At 69.2% G+C, this 23,178-nt stretch overlaps 3 protein-coding genes across 7 annotated transcripts; all 3 read left to right on the top strand.

Annotated features, from left to right (window-relative positions):
* Positions 1–387: 387 nt before the first annotated feature.
* Positions 388–13,520, top strand: TCF3 (transcription factor 3). 2 transcript variants are annotated; one of them, XM_060181996.1, is made up of 18 exons: positions 388–526; positions 1,273–1,393; positions 4,061–4,121; positions 7,511–7,587; positions 7,678–7,759; positions 8,341–8,414; positions 8,508–8,643; positions 8,860–8,909; positions 9,155–9,254; positions 9,323–9,474; positions 9,718–9,820; positions 10,002–10,060; positions 10,137–10,215; positions 10,364–10,437; positions 10,567–10,723; positions 11,365–11,476; positions 11,903–12,126; positions 12,922–13,520. In XM_060181996.1, the coding sequence occupies exons 2-18, from the start codon at positions 1,322–1,324 to the stop codon at positions 13,062–13,064; spliced, it is 1,755 nt and encodes a 584-aa protein (XP_060037979.1). In that variant the 5' UTR covers positions 388–526; positions 1,273–1,321; the 3' UTR covers positions 13,065–13,520. The 2 variants fall into 2 exon arrangements, with proteins under 2 accessions (XP_060037979.1, XP_060037980.1); XM_060181997.1 differs by lacking the exons at positions 10,002–10,060; positions 10,137–10,215.
* Positions 13,521–14,950: 1,430 nt separating this feature from the next.
* LOC132535580 (cytochrome b-c1 complex subunit 10) lies at positions 14,951–16,286 on the top strand. 2 transcript variants are annotated; one of them, XM_060182072.1, is made up of 3 exons: positions 14,951–15,109; positions 15,516–15,645; positions 16,016–16,286. In XM_060182072.1, the coding sequence occupies exons 1-2, from the start codon at positions 15,060–15,062 to the stop codon at positions 15,631–15,633; spliced, it is 168 nt and encodes a 55-aa protein (XP_060038055.1). In that variant the 5' UTR covers positions 14,951–15,059; the 3' UTR covers positions 15,634–15,645; positions 16,016–16,286. The 2 variants fall into 2 exon arrangements, with proteins under 2 accessions (XP_060038055.1, XP_060038054.1); XM_060182071.1 differs by having other exon boundaries at positions 16,000–16,286.
* Positions 16,287–17,898: 1,612 nt separating this feature from the next.
* On the top strand, positions 17,899–21,202 carry MBD3 (methyl-CpG binding domain protein 3). Of its 3 annotated transcripts, XM_060182056.1 has the most exons (7): positions 18,386–18,634; positions 19,038–19,235; positions 19,866–20,025; positions 20,139–20,276; positions 20,385–20,475; positions 20,607–20,784; positions 20,868–21,202. In XM_060182056.1, exons 2-7 carry the CDS (start codon positions 19,162–19,164, stop codon positions 21,040–21,042), a joined length of 816 nt encoding a protein of 271 aa, XP_060038039.1. In that variant the 5' UTR covers positions 18,386–18,634; positions 19,038–19,161; the 3' UTR covers positions 21,043–21,202. The 3 variants fall into 3 exon arrangements, with proteins under 3 accessions (XP_060038040.1, XP_060038037.1, XP_060038039.1); XM_060182057.1 differs by lacking the exons at positions 18,386–18,634; positions 19,038–19,235 and adding an exon at positions 17,899–18,053; XM_060182054.1 differs by lacking the exons at positions 18,386–18,634; positions 19,038–19,235 and adding an exon at positions 17,926–18,149.
* The last annotated feature ends 1,976 nt before the right edge of the window (positions 21,203–23,178 follow it).

Genomic DNA, 23,178 nt, shown 5'->3' with positions numbered 1-23,178 from the left:
CGCGCAAGGGGGGGCGCGCCCGGGCGCCGCGGCGGCCGCGGGGTGCTCCCGGGGGCGCTCTGGGGACGCGGAGGGGTCGGCGGAGGGATCCGCGGAGGCGGCGCGGGAGGAGCGCGGGGCCCCGCGACGTGAGGGGCGTGGCCTCGCGGCGGGGGCGTGGCCGCGGTGGGCGTGTCCGCGCGGTGGGCGTGGCCCGGCTCCCGCCGCAGGAAGATGAAGCAGCCGCGGCGGCCGCGGGCGTAGCGGGCCGGACCGAGCCCAGTGCGGCGGCGGCGGCGGCGGCGGCGGCGGCGGCGGCGGCGGCGGCGGCGGCGGCGACGCGGCGACGCGGGCACGCGGGCAGCGCCGGGGCCGCGCCGGGCAGCGCCGGGGCCGCGCTCGGGCCCCGCGGGGAGGGCGGGCGGGCAGGCGGCCGGGGGCCTCGGCGTCTCGGCCCCCGCGCCCCCTCGGGGGGCCCCGCCAGCGCCCCTTTGTCCGGGGGGGGGGCCCGTGCATGCCGCCGCCCCCGGCGCCGCGGGCCGAGCAGGTACCGGCGCCGCCGCCCGGGGCGCGAGGGGGGCCCGAGGGGGTTCCGGCGGGCCGGCGAGGGCGGGTTGCGGCCGGGCCGGAGCGGGGCGCCGCGGGGCGGGGGGCGTGCGGGGCCCGGCCGCATTGTTCTCCGGCTTTGCCCCGCGGGGGCGGCGCCGTGCAGGCCCGTGGGTCCTGGGCGTCCCGGGGGTCCGGGGGGCCCGGGGGGCCCGGGGGGCCCGTGTCCCGGGACTTCGCGGAAGTTTGAGCCGCTCCGCGCGCGGCCTGCAGGGCGCCCCCCGCCCGACCCCCGAGCTCGGGGCGCCGTTGTGTGCGGGGCCGGCGGCGACTTGCGGTTTCTGGGCTCTCTGAGTTTTGGGGATTTGGGGGGCAGGGCAGAGGGGAAGGGCCCCTCCTTGCCAAGTCCTCCGGGGCGCCCCCGCCCCCACCCCGCAAAAGTTGCGTCTCGGCCCCACCCCCACCTCCCATCGGCCCGAAAATCGGTTTCAACTCCTGCCACTGCCCTCCCTCCCCGAAAAAAGAAAAGAAAGCAAAAAGAGCGGTTTCGGGCTCCCGCTCCTCCTCCCTCCAAAAAAAAAAGAAGTCAGTTTCGCCGGCGCTGCAGCGGCGGAGGGTCCCTCACGGCCGCTCGGCGCGGGGCGCGGGGCGCGGGTGGCGGGGCCGCGGCGGTGACTTCGTTTCACTCGGTCTGGGGGCGGCCGTGGCCGGGGGCGCCGGGCCCGGGACTCACCCCGTGTCCCCCAGGGCCGTGCAGCCTGAGGGCCGCCGCCGCCGCTGCCGCCGCCCGCCCCGCATGGACCCGCCGCAGAGGATGGCGGCCGCGGGCTCGGACAAGGAGCTGAGCGACCTGCTGGACTTCAGCGCGGTGAGGCCCGGGCCGGGGGCGTCTCCAGGGCAGGGTCGGGGGTCTCCAGGGCAGGGGCAGGGTCGGGGGTCTCCAGAGCAGGGGCAGGGTCGGGGGTCTCCAGGGCAGGGGCAGGGTCGGGGGTCTCCAGGGCAGGGGCAGGGTCGGGGGTCTCCAGGGCAGGGCAGGGTCGGGGGTCTCCAGGGCAGGGGCAGGGTCGGGGGTCTCCAGGGCAGGGGCAGGGTCGGGGGTCTCCAGGACAGGGGCAGGGTCGGGGGTCTCCAGGGCAGGGGCAGGGTCGGGGGGTCTCCAGAGCAGGGGCAGGGTCGGGGGTCTCCAGGGCAGGGGCAGGGTCGGGGGTCTCCAGGACAGGGGCAGGGTCGGGGGTCTCCAGGGCAGGGGCAGGGTCGGGGGGTCTCCAGAGCAGGGGCAGGGTCGGGGGTCTCCAGGGTCAGGGTCAGGGTGGGGGGGGTCTCTAGGGCCCAGGGTCAGGGTGGGGGGGTCTCCAGGGCCGGGGACTGGGCTGGGGGGGGTCTCCAGGGTCAGGGTCAGGGTGGGGGGGTCTCTAGGGTCAGGGTTGGGGGTCTCCAGGGCCGGGGACTGGGTTGGGGGGTCTCCAGGGCCCAGGTCAGGGTGGGGGGATCCAGGGCTGGGGGCAGGAAAGGTCACCCCAGAACCCCAGACGCGGGGCGTTCCCTGGCTTCTGCTGCCGCCTCCAGGAAGCCTTCTCTGCATTCCCTGGGGGTGGGGGCAGGGGGCACTTTCAGTTTGGACCTTGTGAAAATACGAGCCTGAAACAGGGCCTGTGTCCGCATGGCCCTCGGGACTTGGGGTGTCCCCCCCCCCGAAGGGCCAGACCGTGTTTTGAACCCCGTTTTATTTTTGCTTCCCGGCCGAGCCTTTCACCTTTTTTTTTTTTTTTTTTTGTCAAACGGCCTCGTCTTGGACCACTGGGCTGGAACGGGCTGCGTCGGGTGGCGCCTGCGCGCCCAGACCCAGCCCCGAGGGGAGACTGAGGCAGGTCTTGGCCAGGCCCCCGGGGTTGCAGCACCACCAGTGTCCACTCGTCCTCCCTGCCTGCCCGGCGTGGGCTTGATGTTCTCATCTGTGTTGTCCCTGGGGCTGGGGGCCTAGCCTGCACTGATTTTTATATTCGGAGAGAGACAAGAGCATCATCAGAGCTTTCCCTGGTTCCCGGGTGTCTCCCGTGTGGTGCCTGCCAGGGCTGAGCTGGGCCCTGCCCACCCAGCTGTAAGAGCTTCCTGGCTTGTGTGCAGGAGGTCATGCCAGGGGAAAGCTGTTTGGAAGGACAGGGCGCCCCCTCCCCAAGGCGTGTGGACCCCAAGCTGGGGGTGGCCTGCGGGGGCACTGGTGGGGAGAGTCACTCAGGACCCCAGAGAGTCCAGTCCCCCAGCTGAGCTCCCGCTCCTGCCTCAGTTTCCCCCACTTCCTGGGCCCCTCCGGTGGTGCCCCCAGCCTGGCTGTCGGGGAGACGTGAGGGCCTGCCTGCTGCCCCACAGTGAGCCCCTGGGGGGGGGTGGTGGTGGGTGGGGGGCTATCAGGAGGCAGCTCAGGGAAGGCCTGAGGAGGGGCAGAGGGGCTAGAACCCGGGGCCTAGCCAGCAGGTCCTACTCCACTGGTGAGCGGCTTCCCTGGAAGTCACTTCTCAACTAAGCTTTTTTTGCTTATTTAGATTTTACTTGCTAACAGAGAAGGTGGAGAGAGAGAGATTCCCAGAGTACCTTAGTTTTGGATAGTTTGTATTTCTATTTTAAAGTCTCTGCTGTGGGGTAGAGATAAGTTGAGAAAAAGGGAGAGAAGGACAGAGGTGAGACCCCTGCAGCCCTGCTCCACCACTGGTGAAGCTTCCCCCCTGCAGGTGGGGACTGGGGGCTTGAACCCAGGGCCTTGTGCGCTGTAGGCTGTGCGCTTAACCACGCTCTGCCCCCCCTTTCTCCCCTTTCTCATTTAAAGAGATCCCCCAGCAGCCTGCAGGCCGGAGCTGGGCTGGGCTTGGTCAGATCAGCAAGTAAATGCGGAAAGCCTGTGCAGTGCCTCACCTGGGCAGGGCCTGGCCGGCCCTGTGTTGACCCGGGTTCGAGCCCGGCTTCCCCTGCGCTGAAGGAGCCTTCAGTGCTGTCCTCCCTGTCGCTCTCCTTCCCTCCCTCTTCCCTCCCCCTCTCTGCGCTTCACATTTTTTTATTGCTATTTCTTTTTTCTTTTTTTTCAATTTTTTTTTTTTTTTTAAACCAGAGCACTGCTCAGTTCTGCCTTATGGTGGTGTGGGGGGAGTTGAACCTGGGACTTTGGTGCCTCAGGCACGAGAGTCTCTTTGCAGAACCATCACGCTGTCTGCTCCTGCCTTCTCTGCTTCACTTTTAAAAGCTGGAACTTGTAGTTTTAGAAGTTTGTATCGTTTCTGCCAAGGTACTTTCAAAAACATGTTTAAAGCTGAGCTGCGGCTGACTGTGGCGCTGAGCACTGAACCCGGGACCTCGGAGCCTCAGGCCAGGCCCTGCCACGTCCCTGTTCCTGGTCCCTAGACTCTGAACATGGCCCAGGTGGCCCCTGCAGACACAGGACCCCCAGCTGCCCGTGTGGCCCCAGGACTCTGCCTTGTGCTTCCCTGATGTGGGGCTGGGGTCCCGGGGCCGTGCCCTCACCCCCACCCTCCCTCCTCGTCCCCAGATGTTCCCGCTGCCTGTGCCCAACAGCAAGGGCCGGCCGGCCCCCCAGTTCGGAAGCTCAGGTAGGACCGCGGGGAGGGCGGGTCTGCCCGACCTGTCCCTGCAGCTGGGCCTGAGGGTCTGGGCACTAGCTGGGCCACAGCTCCGTCCCCTTGGGGGGGCCCCAGCTCATCAGCTGCTCCTTGGGGCAGGACCCCCGGGGCGGGGTGGGGGCGGGAGGGTGTGAACCCCGGGGGTGTCAGCCTTGCCCCTTGCCCCCCAGGTGGGGAGCCACGGGGCCCTGGGCATGTCGGTCTATGCTCTGGCCAGCAGGAAGGGGCTGCCGGGGGGGGGGGTGCTGTGTGTGGACCGGCCTGCCTTTGGGGGTCTGGTCTTCCTGGGTGAGGGGCAGTGGACTCTGATGGGAGTCGGGGAGCAGAAGCAGGCGGGTCTCCCCCGGGGCGGAGGCATGGCGGTGGGGCTCCGACTAGCAGTAGTAGGGCCTTCCTCGACGCCCTGGGGGAAGTGACCACAGGGCTGACCGGCCCTCCCCTGGGGTGTGGAAATACCCCGACCTCCCCCCGGCACCCCAGAAACAGCCCCCGGAGCTGGGCAGAGGCTGCCGCTTCCCCACCCCGAAGGTGGCACTTCACGGGGCAGGCATCCACTCTGAAGGCCGGCAGCCGGTCAGGGTAGGAGAGCTCTGCCTTCACAGGTCTGGGGAAGGCCCCTCTAGATCCCTGAGGGGTCCCCCTTGATTAGTGGGGCTGGGGCGTCTCGCCCTCAGAGCCGGTGAGGACATGGTGAAGTTTTTTTATTTTATTTTTAAGTATTTATTTTATTTATTCCCTTTCGTTACCCTTGTTGTTTTACTGTTGTAGTTATTGTTGTTGTCGTTGTTGTTGGATAGGACAGAGAGAAATGGAGAGAGGAGGGGAAGACAGAGAGGGGGAGAGACAGACAGACACCTGCAGACCTGCTTCACTGCCTGGGAAGCAACTCCCCTGCAGGTGGGGAGCCGGGGTTCGAACCGGGATCCTTCTGCCGGTCCTTGTGCTTTGCGCCACCTGCGCTTAACCCGCTGTTCCACTGCCCGACTCCCCATGGTGAAGTTTTGAGGGGGCTGCCCAGACCACGTCCCTGCAGCCGGGGTCTGTGGGGAGGGGGCTGCGGGAGGTACAGGGCTGAGACTCTGGTCTACAGAGCACTAGTTAGGCTGGGGAAGCCCCTCCCCTCACACTGGCTCGAACCCCAGTCGGGGGGCAAGGGGGGGGCACGAGGCTGTTGGGCTGGGCAGCCCAGACTTTGACGGGTCACTGTGGCATGGTGCCCGCACCTTGGCTCTCCTCCCCCTGCCATTCTTGGTTTCTTTCCTTCCCCCCCCCCATCTCTCTCTCTTTTAAAGACTTTATTCATGAGAAAGATAGGAGAGAACCCGCCATCACTCTGGTACACGTGCTGCCGGGGATTGAACTCGGGACCTCGTGGTTGAGAGTCCAGTGCTCTATCCACTGCACCACCTCCCGGACCACCCTCCTCGCTATCTAGCTAATAAATGAAAGTTTGCTTAAAAATTATTTGGGGGGCCAGGAGGTGGTGCAGTGGTTAGCGCACACATCCCAGTGTGTAAGGACCCGGGTTCAAGCCCCTGGCCCCCACCTGCAGGGGGGAGAGTGGTGAAGCAGGGCTGCGGGGTGTGTCTGTCTGTCCCTCTCTCAGCTTTGTACTCAGGAGGAAATAAGGGCGATCTAGGTGACTAGTGTTTGCGGGGTAGGGCAGGCCCTGGTCCTGCGGACTCCTGCCTGAAGCTCCAGCGTCCACTTGCTTGGTTTTCGTGAAGGAGAGACACAGACCAGCACTCTGCTCAGCTCTGCCTCTGGGCTGCGCGGGGAATTGAACCCGGGGCCAGGGGTCTTGCCTTGGCAGAGCTGGAAGTGCAGAGTGAGGTGGCTGGGAGGAGACACATTGTGTCTGTGCCCGGCCCCTGGACACTTTGTATCCAGATGAACAGACATTGTGTCCTTTTCGCTTCTCTGCCTCCTGGGCTTCTTGTCTCCCTGACTGGGGGGGGGGGGGGAGGACAGCACAGGGGCTCTGCAGACAGACTCTCCTGCCTGAGATTCTGAGGCCCGGGGTTCAAGCCCCAGCACCATCACGAGCCAGAGCAGAGCAGGGCTCTGGGCTCTACTTATCGACCCCTCATTAAAATAGAATGGTTAAGTTGTCAAAAAGAGAGAAATAGGGTGAGGGGGACAGCACAGCGGCTCGGCAAACAGACCGTCCTGCCTGAGGCCCCAGCGTCCCTGGGTTCAGACCCCAGCACCGCCGGCCGGCAGCCAGAGCTCAGGGAGTGCTTTGCCACGCGCTGTCTGTGTCTCTGTGTCTGTGTCTGTGTGTCTTGTTAGAATGCACATGTGTGAACACACGCGGTTTCTGTCTGCAGAGCCCCGCTCGGCTCTGGCTGGTGGTGGTGCGGGGGACTGAATCTGGGGACGCTGGAGCCTCAGGCAGGAGAGTCTCTTTGCTGAACCATTGTGTGCTCTTTCCGCAAAATGCAATTTCAGTTATTAGAGTCAGAGAAATTAAGAAGGGGTGGGGAGAGAAGGAGAGAGACACCCACAGCCCCTCTTCACGACTTCCCCCTGCAGGTGGGGGCCAGGGGCTGGAGCCCAGTGTTTGCGCGGCGTAATCCGTGCGCTCAACCAGGGGGCGCCACCGCCCGCCCAGTGCGTTTGTCCGGAGCCCCAAGCTGCACCAGCGCATGAGCGGTCTTGGGGTGCCGCCCAGTGGGTGTGCACCAGGCTGATGGAGGGCAGGGGCAGTGCCAAGTAGGGTGCCCCTTGGGTCTGGGGGGACAGGCCCACTCTGCCCACCGCTGCCCTTCATTTGGGGTGTCAGATGGGGTTTGGGACTTCCAGGGACCCCGGGAGCACCCCACAGGACCCAGCCCCCCACCCCCACCAGATTCACCTTGGAAATTCCTGGCTGGGAATACAAAAACTAAGGGCGATGTATGAATATTCATAGGATGGTGGTTAATATGCACAGTTTTGCAAATCAGGCAGCAATTAACTGCAGCTGGAGGGTGTTGGGGGCTCCCAGCCACCAAGTGGGGGTCACCCCCATCCTTCGGAGGAGGCAGGAGCCAGGCGAGGTCCTGGGGGGGGGGACACCTCACAGCTGGGGGTGGCTGCCGGCCCTGGAGGCTTCTGCTGGGGGCAGATAAGGCCGCCCCACCCCAGAGCCGGCCCTGTGCCCCCAACCCTGCCCTCCGATGCCCTCACGAGAACCCCGGAACCCCATTGCGTGCGGGGGGTGGGGTGGGGGAGGCCCTGCCAGGCGGGAGTGGTGGCCGCACGCTGGCAGGCGCCTAGGACTTGTCGTGGCAGCCGGGCAGTTGGAGCCTCGGGCCCGGGATGCGCTGGTGCCGCCGGGTGCTGGGGGGGGCTGGCCCTGACTTCCTGCCTTGCAGGCCTGGAGGACCGCTCCCCCCCGGGCTCCTGGGACCCCAGCGACCAGAACAGCTCTTCCTCCTTCCATGGCGGCCGGGTGAGGGGACCCCCGGGCGGGGCGGGGCGGGGCGGGGCGGGGCGGCGCAGTGGGGGTCTGAGCCACCCTGACCCGAGCCTCCCTCCACAGGCCTATGGTGACGGCGCCCCCTTCGGGGGAGAAGCCCAGGGTGGGCTCCCCGCCCCCACGTTCCTGGGCAGCGCGATCGCAGGTGAGAGGGTCGGCCTCTTGGGGGTCCTCTCCTGCAGCCCGCACTCCAGGGGCCCCTCTTCCACACTGGACTTGTGCAAGCTCCTGGGGCCTCCTGGAGGTGGTGGCCCCTCCCTCCTGCCCGCCCCCTCCACCCCCACCTCCGGGCTGTTCCCAGGGGTGCCAGGCCTGTCCCTGGACCAGGGGATGGGGACAGCGGGTGGGGGTGTCTGGACCCTGGGGCCCTTCCCCAACCCTCAGCCCCAGAAGAAAGGAAGCTGCCTCCTTCAGCCTCTGCTCTGGGCTTCGGGGGCTGTGCCAGAGGTGCTTATTCAAGCTGATCAGGTGCCTGGGTTGGAGCCCTGGCACATGAGACTCAGCACAGCACTGGGGGAAACTCCAGGGCTGTGACCTCTCTGCCCTCTGCTGACCTTTAACCTCCATGAGAAAGGAACCTCTGAAGTTAGGCGGGGTGGGGGTGGGGGGCTGCCCGAATCCTGGCTTGTGCCCAAAGACCCCCCCCCCCATTTGGCCGCTGTTCACACTGGCACTGACCTCAGCTGCAGCGGGGAAACTGAGGCCCCTGTGGCCCGCTCCCCGCAGGCAAGGCCGGCGAGCGGGGGTACCCCGGCTTCGGGAGAGATCCTGGCGGTGGGGCTGGCGGCGGCCTGGCTCAGGTGAGGTCAGGTGCCCCGGGGCTGCGGCTGCTGTGCTGGGAGACCGGTCTGTCCCTGTGACGCCCCCACCCCAACCTCTGCTCCCCGCCCCAGGCTGGCTTCCTGCCAGGTGAGCTGGGCCTGAGCACCCCGGGGTCCCTGTCCCCCTCCTCTGGTGTGAATGGGAGGGCCCAGTACTTCGCCTCCTTCCCCGGACAGCCCCGACGCAGAGCTGCAGATGGCGGTCTTGGTGAGTGGGGGCTCCTGCTGGGTCCGGCCCCAGCACCACATGGGAGGCTCGGGGGCGCTGGGGGAAGCTCCCACTCTGTCTGTCTGTCTGTCTGTCTGTCTCCACCTGAATGGGAAAGTGGCCTGTGGGCCCCCAGGGACTCTGCTGATCCCCCTCCCCCCCACCCCCTTGGTCACCCTGGCTGGACCCCCAGGATCCCCCCCTCTCTCCTGACAGACCCACAGCCCAAGAAGGTTCGGAAGGTTCCTCCCGGTCTCCCCTCCTCCGTGAGTTGTGGACAGGAGACCCCACTCCCAGGGCCTAGGCACCCCAAAGACAGCCAGAGAAAGGGGGGCAGAGCTGAGCTGCACCCCTAGAATTCACCACTGAGGGGCTCTCTGCCCGTGTGGCCTCCCCCAGCTCACCCCCTCCACCTAGGCCAGGCGGGTGACCCCAGGGGTTGGCGATGGAACCAGGACAGGTGGGTCTGGGGGAGGGAGGAGGGGCGGCCCAGCCTCCTGTCTGCCCCTAGGTATACCCTCCCAGCTTAGGCCAGGACTTCGGCAGGGACGCCGCCTACCCCTCCACCAAGCCCCCCAGCAGTGCCTACCCCGCCCCCTTCTACGTGGCAGGTAAGGGGGGGCCCGGGGGGGACAGGTGAAGGGCCCCTCCCGATTCTGACGCCCCCCCTTCTCCGCAGACGGCAGCCTGCACCCCTCGGCCGAGCTCTGGAGCCCCCCGGGTCAGGCGGGCTTCGGACCCATGCTGGGGGAGGGGTCCTCGCCGCTGCACCTTGCACCTGGGGCCCCCACGGGGGGCAGCTTCCCCAGCCTGCACCAGCACGAGCACGTGGTGAGGGGGGTGCCCTGCGGGGGCAGAGGGTGGGGGCACCCCGGTGATGCCCTCTCATCCCCACCTCCTCTGACGCCTCCCCCATCTGACCCCTCCCCCATCTGTTCCCCTCCCCCATCTGACCCCCTCCCTCCATCTGACCCCTTCCATTATCGGACGCCTTGACCCCCAGCCCTACCTCTCACCCCCACCCCTACCCAGCCCCCACCCGACTTCTGTCCGACTCCCACCCCTGTCCCGCAGGCCTACGAGGTGAGCGGGCCCCTCCCCGCGGCCGCCTTCCCCCCCAGCGCCTACGCCAACCTCGCACACACGCCCCCCGTCAGCGGGCCCGACGGGCTCCTGGGTACGGCCCCCGGCCCCCACCTCCCCCGGCCCCCATCCCGGCGGGCCCCTGGGTGCGGCCCCCTTCCCAGACCCCTCCTCCTGGTGGGAAGCCGGCTCCCCCCCCCCCCCGCCCCGGGATGCCCCTGCCCCGCCCCAGCAGGCCCCCCGCCCCCCACTCGGGACGCTGACCCCCCCCACAGGTGTCCGCGGGGGCGCGGCCAGCAGCTCCGGGGACGCCCTTGGCAAGGCTCTGGCCTCGGTGAGGCAGGGACGTGGGGGGTGGGGGTGAGGGGAGAGGGTGCCCTCAGCCGGCACTGACCCCCCGGTCCCCCCAGATCTACCCCCCCGACCACTCCAGCAGTAACTTCTCGTCCAGCCCCTCCCCTCCCGTGGGGTCCCCGCACGGCCTGCCAGGTGCGTGGGGGGCCGGGCCGGAGGGCTTCCCGGAGGAGGGGGCTGGGGTGCCAGGGGGCCCTTCTGTTCCCACTATCGGGGTCCAGCGTGGAAGTGGAGGGTTGCCAATCCTCTGTGGCCTCCCCCACCTCCCCGCTGTCGCCCCCAGGGACCTCCCAGTGGCCTCGAGCAGGAGCCCCTGGTGCCTTATCTCCTAGCTACGAGGGGGGGCTGCACGGCCTGGTGAGCGGGGGACCCCAGACGGGGCGGGGGCAGGATGTGTGTCTGGCCCTTCTGTCTCCCCATCTCTGAGCGCCCCAGCGGTGGGGAAGGGGTGGCCTCGTGACGCCCTTCCGTGCTCCCTGCCCCCAGAGCAAGCTGGAGGACCGCCTGGAGGAGGCCATCCACGTTCTCCGCAGCCACGCCGTGGGCTCCTCTGCCGACGCCCCCGGGTTGCTGGGCGCCGGCCTGTCGGGGGGGGACGGGCAGCTGCACCCCCCTAGCGCACTGCCTCCCGACGCCTACGGCCGTGAGTGACCCCCGGACCTGGGCCCCGCACCCGCCCCACTCGGGGGGCAGAGCCCCAGCTGAGCAGCAGCCCCGGGCAGGACCCCTGGGGTCCCAGACGTCGGGACTTGGAGCCCACTTGGCTGTGGGTGACGGCCTGGGGCCGCGACTGCGCTCCCGTGCTCCCGTGGCCCTCGGGGCCTGTGTGTCTGTCTGGCCAGCGGTCGCCCCGTCCTGAGGAGGCTGCGGGGGAAAGGGGCAGAGCCTCCCTCAGGCAGGCTGACGCCGGGGCTGGAACCTGGGGCCTCAGGCTGGGCGTCTGGGTTCTGGATTGCAGCCCGGACGTCACGGGCCAGAGGGACACCCTGTTCTCGCCCCAGACGGCTCCTTCGACCCAGGAGCAAGAGGGTGCGGGGCTGCATGCACCACGAAATGAGCGTATAACAGGGACCCGGGTTCGAGCCCTGGGGTGGGGGAGCTTCGGGAGTGGTGAGGCAGGGCTGCGGGGCTCTGTCCCTCCTGGTCCCCTGCTCCCTCTCCGTTTCCCTGTGTCCCGTCTGTTCATGATGAGGAGTGAGGAGGCACCCCGCTCCCGGGCTCGGTCTGCTCTGCCCCCCACTCACCCGGACCCAGGGACCCTGACCCCTGACCCGCCCCTTGCAGGACTGGGGCCCCCGGGTGACATCAAGCGGGAGGAGAAAGAGGATGAGGAGAACCTGGGGGCCGACCCCTCGGACGAGGAGCGCAGGGGCCTGAAGGCGCGGCCCCGAAGCAGGTGCGCCCCCGGAACCCCGCCTGATACCTGCCACGCCACCATGGCACCTGGGCCCCCTGCGACCCCCGAACCTCCACCCACCCACAGCCTCCCCCCCCCCCCCCTCGGCCCCACTCCTTGTGCCGGGTCCCGGAGTCCTGTCCCAGTCAGACCCACAGGACCTTCCTTCCTCCCGCAAGCTGGGCTCCTGTGAGCCCGGCCCTGCCCTGCCCTCACCTGTCCCGGCCCTCACCTGCCCCGCCCCTCACCTGTCCCGCCCCTCACCTGTCCCGCCCCTCACCTGTCCCGACCCCACCTGTCCCGCCCCTCACCTGTCCCGCCCCTCACCTGTCCCGACCCCACCTGTACCGCCCCCACCTGTCCCGCCCCTCACCTGTCCCGCCCCTCACCTGTCCCGCCCTATACCTGCCCCTCCCCTGCCCTCAGCACGGACGAGGCACCGGGCCCCGAGGAGAAGGACGTGCGGGACCGGGAGCGCCGCATGGCCAACAACGCCCGGGAGCGCGTGCGCGTGCGCGACATCAACGAGGCCTTCCGGGAGCTGGGCCGCATGTGCCAGCTGCACCTCAAGTCGGACAAGGCGCAGACCAAGCTGCTGATCCTGCAGCAGGCCGTGCAGGTCATCCTGGGCCTGGAGCAGCAGGTGCGAGGTAGGCCGCCCTCCCTCCGACCGCCTGCGGCCTCAGCCTCTGCCTCCAGGCCCGCGCCCCTCAGGGCTGCCCTCCCCCAGGGTGCCCCTCCCCCAGCACGCCCCTCCCCCAGCACACTCCTCCCCCAGGGTGCCCCTCCCCCAGGATGCCCCTCCCCCAGGGTGCCCCTCCCCCAGGATGCCCCTCCCCCAGGATGCCTCTCCCCCAGCACGCCCCTCCCCCAGGATGCCTCTCCCCCAGCACGCCCCTCCCCCAGGATGCCCCTCCCCCAGGGTGCCCCTCCTCCAGGATGCCTCTCCCCCAGCACGCCCCTCCCCCAGGATGCCTCTCCCCCAGCACGCTCCTCCCCCAGGATGCCCCTCCCCCAGCACGCCCCTCCCCCAGGATGCCTCTCCCCCAGGATGCCCCTCCCCCAGGGTGCCCCTCCCCCAGGATGCCTCTCCCCCAGCACGCCCCTCCCCCAGGATGCCTCTCCCCCAGCACGCTCCTCCCCCAAGATGCCCCTCCCCCAGCACGCTCCTCCCCCAGGGTGCCCCTCCCCCAGGATGCCTCTCCCCCAGGATGCCCCTCCCCCAGGATGCCCCTCCCCCAGGATGCCCCTCCCCCCTCCCCCAGCACCGCCCTCCCCCGGGATGCTCCTTGACCTCCTGGGTTGCCCCCAGACTCCCAGATACTCGGCACCTGGAGGCCACCCAGACAGACTGTCCTGAGCCCCTGACCTCCCCTGCCCGCCCGCCTGCCCTTTGCCCCGGGACTCTGCTGCCGGGCTCCCCACAGCGCCCCCTCTCCCCGCAGAGCGGAACCTGAACCCCAAAGCCGCCTGCCTGAAACGCCGCGAGGAAGAAAAGGTGTCCGGCGTGGTGGGGGACCCCCAGATGGTGCTGTCGGCCCCCCACCCAGGCTTGGGGGATGCCCACAACCCTCCGGGGCACCTGTGAAGCCCCCACCTCCCCGGCCCCGTGGGTGCCCGCGTCCCCCTTCCGACCCCAGACTGGCTCCAAAGCCCAGGGCCCCCACCCCCCTTTTTTTTGTAAGCAGACCCCGAGAAGAGTGAGAAAGAAACACTTTGTCCACAACGGCAAACGTGCCTTAACTACGGATGATGGATCGCGTGAGATGGGGGCGCCACAGGCGGGGGAGGTGGGGTCGCCCCCCCCCAGCCCCCGGGAGCCACCAGCTAGCTAGCTACCTGTGCCTACACAAACTATTTTTTTTAAGAAAAGAAGAAAAATAACGATAAAAGATGTTAGCGATGAATTTTTTTTTTAACTTAGGAGGAAAAGTAGAGGGTGTCTCTTCTGTTTTTTGTTTTTCTTTGTCCTGAAGCTTCTTTTGCATCTGTTTTGTAAGCAAAACCTGTTTTTTGTATAAAAGTGTCGTGTCTCTTGCTACTACCTCCGGTGCTGTTTCTCGACCAGGGGTTCGAAGCTGTCCGGGGGGCGCTGAGGCCCTGGTTCTGCTCCCTCTCAGTAGTAAGGGGTCCAAGCTCACTGGGTGGGATGCCTGCCTGGCCAGACAAGTGGCCCGGGTTCAGGCCCCCGGCTCCCAACTGAAGGGGGACGCTTCACGAGTGGTGTCTCTTTCTCTCTGAATTACTGGATAGAGACAGCCGGGGGCTGGGAGGGAAAGGGAAGGCAGGGAGCGGGAGCAGGCACGAGCCAAGAATCCCGCAGCCCGGCTTCACTACTTGTGAAGCTGTCTCCCTGCAGGTGGGGACCAGGGGCTTGAACCCAGGCCCTTGTGCACTGTCATGTGAGCGCTCAGCCAGGTGCGCCACCGCTGGGCCCTTCCATTCTGTGTCCTCCTTGCCTCTCGGTTTCTGTGTCAGTTTGGGGAACAAGCAACATGAAAAGGCGCGGAGCTGGTGCAGTGGCCAGAGCACTGGACCCAAGAGCTGCGGCCCCGGGCTCACCCCGCAGCCGCGCGGGCCAGGTGTGAAGCCCTGGTCCCCTCATTGGTGTGGGCGCGCCACACGCCTCAGCTGCGTGGCTGGATGGAGAAAAAAGCCGCTCGCCCATCTCACTGACTTGAATGCAAGAAGCGGTGGGACGGCACCATGGCTCTGCAAACAGACTGCTGCTGCCTGAGCTCTGAGGTCCCAGGTTCAATCCCCAGCACCACCGCCAGCCAGAGCTGAGCAGGGCTCTGGCTAGAAAAATAAAAACAGTGGTCCGGGAGGTGGCTCAGTGGCTAAGGCACTAAACTCTCAAGCATGAGGTCCTGAGTTCGATCCCCAGCAGCACATATACCAGAGTGATAGCTGGTTCTTCCTCTCCTATCTTTCTCATGAATAAATAAATTCTAAAAAGAAAAAGTGGGGCCCGGCGGTAGCGCAGCGGGTTAAGCGCAGGTGGCGCAAAGCGCAGGGACCGGCGTGAGGATCCCGGTTCGAGCCCCCGGCTCCCCACCTGCAGGGGAGTCGCTCCCCAGGCGGTGAAGCAGGTCTGCAGGTGTCTGTCTGTCTCTCCCCCTCTCTGTCTCCCCCTCCTCTCTCCATGTCTCTCTGTCCTGTCCCACAACGACGACTACATCAGCGATAACCACAACAAGGGCAACAAAAGGGGAAACAGAAAGGCCTCCAGGAGCGGTGGATTCCCGATGCAGGCACCCGAGCCCAGCAGTCACCCTGGAGGCAGAGAAGAAACACAGAAGCAGAGCTTCCTTCTGGCCCCGGCGGCCCCTGGGCTGGAACCCGGGGCCTCTCGCCCGCCCGCAAGTCCCGCCCTGCAGCGGCGGCAGGAGCCCAGCAGCGCCTCGGGGCACTCGGCGACGAACCCCCGCCCGGCCGCCACCTTCCCCGCCCCAGGCCCACGTGACGCTGCGGCCCCGCCTCTCGCCCCGGCCCCGCCCTCCCGGAAGTGGGGGCCTCTTCCGGGGCGGGGCGTCGCCGCGCATGCGCAGTGCGCCAGTCGCGGTCACCCAGGAGGGCCGCCATGCTGACCCGCTTCCTGGGACCGCGGTACCGGCAACTGGCCCAGAACTGGTGAGCGGGGGCGGCTCGGGGCTGGAGTGGCCGTGAGTGAGGGTTGGGCTGGCCGGGTGGAGGTGGAGGAGGGCCGGCCGGCAATGGGGTGACCCCGCTTGAGAGCGGCGGCTGGGGGGGCGAGTGGGGGGTGGAGGCGGGCGGGCGGGTCTGGGGTCCCCCGGGGAGGCGGGCGGGTCTGGGGTCCCCGGGGAGGGGGGCGGGTCTGGGGTCCCCGGGGAGGGGGGCGGGCGGGTCTGGGGTCCCCCGGGGAGGCGGGCGGGTCTGGGGTCCCCGGGGAGGGGGGCGGGCGGGTCTGGGGTCCCCCGGAGGCGGGCGGGCGGGTCTGGGGTCCCCGGGGAGGGGCGGCCGGGCGGGGGTCTCCGGCGAGGCGGGGCGGGCGCCTGGGTCACGCGCTGTCCCGCAGGGTCCCCACGGCCGGCGTGTGGGCGGCGGCGGGCGCCGTGGGGCTGGTCTGGGCCACCGACTGGCGGCTGGTGCTGGACTGGGTGCCCTACATCAACGGCAAGTTCAAGAAGGACTGAGCGCGCCCGCCGGTGAGTACCCGCCCGACGCCCCGCAGGCCGCCCACCCGGCCCCGCTCCGTCTGTCCGTCCCTCGCCCCCAAGCGCACCGGACATGCAAGAGCTGCTGTCTTGACTCCGGAGTCCCGAGTCCGCGGCGCGGGCGGGCGGGAGGGGGAGGGGAGGGGAGCCCCGGGGCCTGCGGGGCGGGGCGGCCGTGGCCGTGGCCCCCGCCTCTGATCCCCGCCGCGCACGCGCACACACAGCCGCGGCCGCCTCCTTCCCGGAGGAGTCACGGGATCCCGGGCCGGGCCGGGCCGGGCGGGCGGGCGGCGGCGGGACAAGCCCGGAGGATCCCGGTTCGAGCCCCCGGCTCCCCGCCTGCAGGGGCGTCGCTCCGCAGGCGGTGTCTGTCTCCCCCTCCTCTCTCCGTGTCTCTCTGTCCTGTCCGACGGCGACCACGACGACAAGAGCCACAACAAGGCTACAACCACGCAGGCCACACGAATATCGCCGCCTTTACTCTTTACTGGTGGCGGCGGAAATGAGAGGGCGAGGAAGAAAGACCTGCGCCCCGGCTCGCGCCCCTGGGCCTGGCGCTGAGGCCTGAGGCGCGCCGCCGCCTGGCCGCCATCAAAGCAGCTTTGAAATAAATATTCTGGCAGGCACAGCGACGGCTTGTCCCGGCTCCCTCCCTCCGCCCGCCTCCTCCGGGGCCTCACGGGTGGGCGGGGGCTCGCACCCGGGGCCTGGACGCTGCCCTGGAGCCGGGACTTTCCATCTGTCTGGGGGCGCGTGCGCCCTGCCAAGGGCCACCTCCCGCTCCAGGGGCGCCGCTGACACTTTAAGGAGCTTCTTCCGGCAGCGGGAGGCCGGACCCGCGCGTCCAGTCACTGCCACCCGCCACCCCGGGTTTCTTAGGCCTGAGCTTCACCCTCCGCACAAGCACCGAGGCAGAGACGGGGCCGATGGCCCTGGCAGCAAGTGGGCTGGGGTCGAACCCGGGACCTCCGAGCTCTCTGGTCCTGCTAAATGCTGTCGCTGGCCGGGAGGGACACAGCATAGCCGTCACGCAAAGAGCCTGAGGCTCCAGTGTCCCAGGTTCAGTTCCCCTGCACCACCGAAAGCCAGGGCTGAGCGGGGTGGTGGCACCCCTGTTTGAGCGCACGTATCACCACGCTCCAGGCCCCACGCGGGTTCGAGCCCCACTCCCCACCTGCAGGGGGAAAGCTTCACGAGTGGCGACGCAGGGGTCTCTCTCCCTATCTCCTCCCTCTGGACTTGTGGCTGTCTAGCCGATAAACAAAGGCTATTAAGAACATTAATAAACGGGAGTCGGCGGCGGCGCAGCGGGTTAAGCGCAGGGGGCGCAAAGCGCAAGCACCGGCCTAAGGATCCCGGTTCGAGCCCCCGGCTCCCCACCCGCAGGGGAGTCGCTTCCCAGGCTCAGGTGAAGCAGGTCTGCAGGTGTCTGTCTGTCTCTTCCCCCTCTCTGTCTCCCCCTCCTCTCTCCATTTCTCTCTGTCCTACCCAACAATGACGACATCAACAACAACAATAATAACTACAACAATAAAACAAGGGCAACAAAAGGGAATGAATAAAATAAAGAAAAAGAAGGACCCAGCACCGACATCAGCCTGAGCGCTGCAGGGCTCCGAAGGGAGCAGTGCTAGTTCTGCCCAAGACGCCTGTTTGCGGCCCCACGTTCCAGCCCCAGCACAGCAGGGCTCTGGAGGAGGAGATGCTGCTGCGAGGGGCTCCTGCCTGAGGCTCAGAGCGCGGGGGAAGGACACACCAGCTGCCGCGCCCTTAGTTGGGTCGGTCCGGACGGCCCCCCACTCCTCAGTGCTCGGGGAGCCCCGCGCCACGCTCACAGCGGCGAGCAGCGACGGGCATCGCAGTGCCGCCCGGGCCCGGGCGCGGCACCACCCACCCGCACGCTTCTGGTCCGACCCCGTGTGGGCGGGGCCTGCGCGCGCATTGTCTGGGCGGCGCCCATCGCCGGACCGGGGGGGGGGGGGGGGGGTCACGCGCACGGAGCGGCCGGGCGGCGCGCCGATGGGTCCGGTGGCGGCGGAGGCGGGGCTCGCACGCCGATTGGCCCGGCTGCCTGCCGGCTGCCCAGTGCGCGCGCCGATCGCCCAGTGGGTCCGCGAGCCGGGCTCGCCCGCCGATTGGTCAGCTCCAACGCTCCCTCGGCCGCGCCGCGCGCCTATTGGGCGGCTCGGGCGCGGGGGCGGGCCCGTCTCGGCGCATGCGCGCGGCCGGGCGCGGCGCGGGCGGGTGGGCGGAGCGCCCCCCGAGCGGGCCGGCGGGGAGGGGGCCAGGGCGGCAGAGCCGGCGCGCGCCCGGCTGGGGGCGGAGGGCGGCGGCGGCGAGCGGGCCCGGCGGCGGCGGCGGCGGCGGGGCGGGCGGCGCGGAGCCATGGAGCGGAAGAGGTGGGCGTGCCCGGCGCTCCCGCGGGGCTGGGAGCGGGAAGAAGTGCCCCGGCGCGCGGGGCTGTCGGCCGGCCTCAGGGATGTCTGTTACTATAGGTGAATGCGATGCGGGACGGGGGCTCCCGGCGGCCTCTGCAGCCGGGCCAGGCCGGGCCGCGCGGCGCCCTGCGTGCGTGCGTGCGTGCGTGCGTGCGTGCCTCGGCCCCGCGCATGCGCCCCACTCGCCCGGCCGCATGGCCATGGCGCCGCCCGGCGCGGGGCGTGGGGGGGCGGCCTTTGTTCGGGGCGGGCCGGGGCGGGGTGCGATGCGGGGCCCGGCCTCCCTCGCTACCCGGGCGGCGGGATGCGAGTTGCCGGGCCCGGGGAGGGGCGGCGGGTTGGCGGGTTGCGGGGGCCGCATTGCTCCCCTTGCTGGCCGGGCTCCCGGGTGCAGGATCCGCTTGGGGCCCCCGGAGTAGGGTTGTCTCTGCAGTTGCGGGGTGTCGCGTCCGGGGGGGGGTGGACGCCACCCGGGGCCGGGCTCAACACGGGGGACTCTGAGGGCCAGGCTGCAGCCGGGGTCGCGGCGCTTGGGCTTCGCGGTGGGGGTGCAGGAGGCGCTGTCATCGGGCAGGACTGGCCCTGGGGACCTGGGGGTGGACATGGGGCAGGACTGGCCCTGGGGACCTGGGGGTGGACATGGGGCAGGACTGGCCCTGGGGACCTGGGGGTGGACATGGGGCAGGACTGGCCCTGGGGACCTGGGGGTGGACATGGGGCAGGACTGGGCCTGGGGACCTGGGGGTGGACATGGGGCAGGACTGGCCCTGGGGACCTGGGGGTGGACATGGGGCAGGACTGGGCCTGGGGACCTGGGGGTGGACATGGGGCAGGACTGGCCCTGGGGACCTGGGGGTGGACATGGGGCAGGACTGGCCCTGGGGGTGTTTTCCACAGTGGAGGCACTTCACGCCCTTGGGGCCCTGACTGGCGACTTCCCTGAAGCCCTGCTAGGTCTTGGTGTCTGGGGCGACTGGGTGTCCCGGGCCCCACGCAGGAGCTGTCACGTGAGCCCCCGATTTGTGAGTGTGGGCATCTGGGCTTCGAGAGCCCCTTTCTTCCCCAAGCCATGAAGACGGCACCCTCGGGGCACCTGCTGCCCACTGACCTCAGTCGGTACAGCCACCTGCTCACCCGGCCCGGGTAGGGGTCTCTCCCCTCTGGGACTCGGCCAGGCTCCAGCGTCCCCAGCTGGGGTGACCGGGAGGACCGGGCCGCGGGCGACACTCAGTGCCACCACACCGCCCCGCCCCGGCCCGGCCTCTGCCCCTGTGTGCGAGGGGCTCCTCCGGACGGCTCGGCTCTGGGCTAGACGCAGGAGAGGGTCGGAGGAGACGGCGCTCAGGCTGGAGCTGCCTGGCCCTGCAGGGCTCGGTGCCGGTTGGGGATGTCTCTCCCGTCTCTGTCTCTGAAGATACGGGGGGCAGTTACGGGCCCACGTGGCCCTGAGCGGACAGTGTCGTCCGGCCCCTCACGCACCCAGCGCCCACCCGGGCTGTGCCCCCAGGGCTCTCAGGGCTGCAAGTTCTTGTGAATCGGGTCTGTAGGTTCCCGGGCGAGCGGGACCTGCCCGGTGCCTGTCTTTCGCCTCTTATTTCTCTAACGGATCGTGATCGCTGTCAGCTCCATCCCGGGGACACAGTCTTTCCTTTTTTGATGGCGGAGTAGTGCTCCATAACCTCCTGCCCTTCTCTGGCCGCGACCTCAGGCGGGGGGAGGCGGGGGGGGGGGGGAGCGGGAGGCCGGGGCCCGCTGACGCCCGTGTGCCCGCAGCCCGAGCGGGAAGAAGTTCCGCAGCAAGCCGCAGCTGGCACGCTACCTGGGCGGCTCCGTGGACCTGAGCACCTTCGACTACCGCTCGGGCAAGATGCTGCTGGGCCGCGTGAGCAAGAGCCGCCAGCGCGTGCGCTATGACTCGGCGCCCCAGCTCAGGGTGCGCTTCGCCCCTGCCCCGGGAGCCCCGCCCCAGCCCCGGGACCTCCATGTAAGGCATGCGGCCCCTAGACGCCGCGGCTCAGCCCCCGCCCCCCCCCCCCCGCCCCGCAGGGCAAGCCTGACCTGAACACGGCGCTGCCCGTGCGCCAGACGGCCTCCATCTTCAAGCAGCCCGTCACCAAGATCACCAACCACCCCGGGAACAAGGTCAAGAGCGACCCACAGAAGGCCGCGGAGCAGCCGCGCCAGGTGGGCCAGGGCCCGGGGTGGGGGCTGGCCGAGCCGGGCGCCCTCCATGCCCCCACTCCCCCTGACCTGACCCAGGTGCCGCCCCCGCCCCCGTCCCCGTCCCCACAGCTTTTCTGGGAGAAGAAGCTGAGCGGCCTGAGCGCCTTCGACGTGGCGGAGGAGCTGGTGAAGACCATGGACCTGCCCCGGGGGCTGCAAGGTGGGGCGGGGGGCTCGGGCTGCCCAGGGCTGCGGGGCGGGAGGGGGCTCGGGCGCACGGGGGGGGGTGGGGGGAGACTGCCCAACGGGGCCGAGGCCCGGTGGCGGCACGGACCGGCTACGACCCCCCAGGCGTGGGCCCCGGCTGCACGGACGAGACGCTGCTGTCGGCCATCGCCAGCGCCCTGCACACCAGCTCGCTGCCCATCACGGGGCAGCTGTCGGCCGCCGTGGAGAAGAGCCCCGGCGTGTGGCTCAACACCACACAGCCGCTCTGCAAGGCCTTCCTGGTGACCGATGACGACATCAGGTGCGGGCGGGCGGCGGGCGGGACGGGACGGGACGGGTCGGGAGGCCCCGGAAGCCGCTGACCCGCCCGCCCGCCGCCCGCAGGAAGCAGGAGGAGCTGGTGCAGCAGGTGCGCCGCCGGCTGGAGGAGGCGCTGGTGGCCGACATGCTGGCACACGTGGAGGAGCTGGCCCACGACGCCTCGGACCCGGCCGGGGACGGCGACGCCGATGGGGACGACGATGAGGATGAGCCCCAGCCCGGCCTGGAGCGCGTGTGACCCCTGGAGCGCGTGGGACCCGGGACGCGCAGCCGCCGGTTCTTGGACTAGGCTGCCAGGCGGGGGACCCAGGGGCGCAATGCCAGCCCCCCGCCCCCCGTGAGCCTTGGGGACTCTGGGCGGGGCGCCACATTCGCGCCCAATAAAGTCATGAGCTGGCCTGCTGGCGTCCGTCCGTCCTTTCTGCTCTCCTGATGGAGAAGGGGCCCCGGAGGGGCAGCCCGCCTGTTCCCGAGACGGACGCCCGGCAGCGTAGCCCTGGCGCCTGACCCCGCCCTTCCAGAAGTCTCAGACGGCTGGAGAGCCCCCGCCTCCCTGTGCCCCCCAGACCTGGCCCTCCGTGAGGAAGGGGGTCTGGGCAGGCCTGGTGTGCTCAGACACGCACGCACACGCCCCGGAACGGTCGGTGGCGGAGGCCGCTGGTGCTGGGCTCAGGGCGCTCTCCCAAGACGGGCTGCGCTGAGCTTGCGTGTGGCGCGGGTTCGAGCACGCCTCGGGCAGTGAGGCTCCGAGGTGGGCGCTCTCCCTCCTCAGCTCTCAGCTCGGTCCGAGACTGGCAGAGCACCAGCATCTCGGGCGCCCGGGCTCCGGTTTTAGGGAGCAGATGCTGGCCTTCCCTCCGCCCGCCACGGACGGGCTGGAGCTCCCACGGGGGTGGTGGGGACCTGGCCTCGTGCTTGGCTCCCGGTGCCCCCGCGGCCTGGGTCTTCTCCGGCTGTTCCCAGGGCGAGGAGCCCGGCCGCAGCCCCACCTGCCCTGCCAGTAGGCCTGGGAGAGGTCCGGCGAGCCACCTCCTGGCCCCTTAGGTAAAAAGCTTCCTCGGTGGTCCGGGAGGTGCTGTGGATAAAGCACCGGACTCTCAGACTTGAGTCAGTCCTGAACTCCATCCCCGGCAGCACAGGTACCAGAGTGAGGTCTCACTCTTTCTCTCCTATTTCTCAAAAAAGCTTCAGCGAGGGGCCAGGGGCAGCACCTGGCTGAGCACATACTGCAGTACACAAGGACCCGGGTTCAAGGCCTGGTCCCCACCTGCAGGGGGGAAGCTTCCTGCTTGGTGGAGCAGGTCAGCAAATGTCTGACTTCCTCTCTCATTTCTCTTAATCCAATAACTAATCAATTAAATTTAAACAAGCTTTATTGATGGGGAGAGAGGGTGTCCCCATCCTGCCCCCTCCCAGCTGCTGGGGAAGTTCAGTCCTAAGGGAGCCTGGCCGAACTTGCTGCCTGGGCCTAAGGCTACCTGCCCCCTGCCTGTGACTCGGCCACCTTGTGTGTGGGGGTCTCTCCCTGCCCCCAGTGATTCTGTGACAAACCAAAGGGGGGGTGACACCACCCAGCCGGGGGGGGGGGTGATGGGGGCTACCAGGGATCAGGGCCCTCTGGGGGCTCAGGGCAGGGGGTTCACCGCTGGACAGAGGCCCCCAGGTGCACAGGATAGATAGAGCAAACCCCTCAGGGAAAGGGTCCCCAGCTGCAGGGGGGGAGGCGAGGGAGGACGCAGTCCCAGGGAGAGGGTCCCCAGCTGCATGGGGAGAGGCATGGGAGGGCGCAGTCCTGGGGAGAGGGTCTCCAGCTGCAGGGGGAGGGCGCACCCCGCAGGAAGAGGGTCCCCAGGTGCAGGGAGGAGGCGAGGGGAGGATGCACCCTTCGGGAAGAAGGCCCCAGGTGCAGGGGAAGGGCGCACCCTGCGGGAAGAGGGTCCCCAGCCGCAGGGGGGAGGCGAGGGGAGGGTGCACCCGCGGGAAGAGGGTCCCCAGCCGCAGGGGGGAGGCGAGAGGAGGATGCACCCCGCGGGAAGAGGATCCCCAGCTGCAGGGGGGAGACGAGGGGAGGGTGCACCCGCGGGAAGAGGATCCCCAGCTGCAGGGGGGAGACGAGGGGAGGGTGCACCCGCGGGAATAGGGTCCCCAGCTGCAGGGGGGAGACGAGGGGAGGGTGCACCCGCGGGAAGAGGGTCCCCAGCCGCAGGGGGGAGGCGAGGGGAGGATGCACCCCGCGGGAAGAGGGTTCCCCAGCTGCAGGGGGAGGGCGCACCCCGCGGGAAGTGGGTCCCAGCTGCAGGGGGGAGGCGAGAGGAGGGCGCACCCCGCAGGGAGGCCCCGGGCGCCCAGAGGCCCCGCCCCCCGCACGTGCGCG

Source organism: Erinaceus europaeus, chromosome 23 (assembly GCF_950295315.1).
Source record: "Erinaceus europaeus chromosome 23, mEriEur2.1, whole genome shotgun sequence".
NCBI classification, from domain to species: domain Eukaryota; kingdom Metazoa; phylum Chordata; class Mammalia; order Eulipotyphla; family Erinaceidae; genus Erinaceus; species Erinaceus europaeus.
The sequence above is the reverse complement of the archived record's forward strand: the minus strand, read 5'-3'. Positions and strand labels throughout refer to the sequence as shown.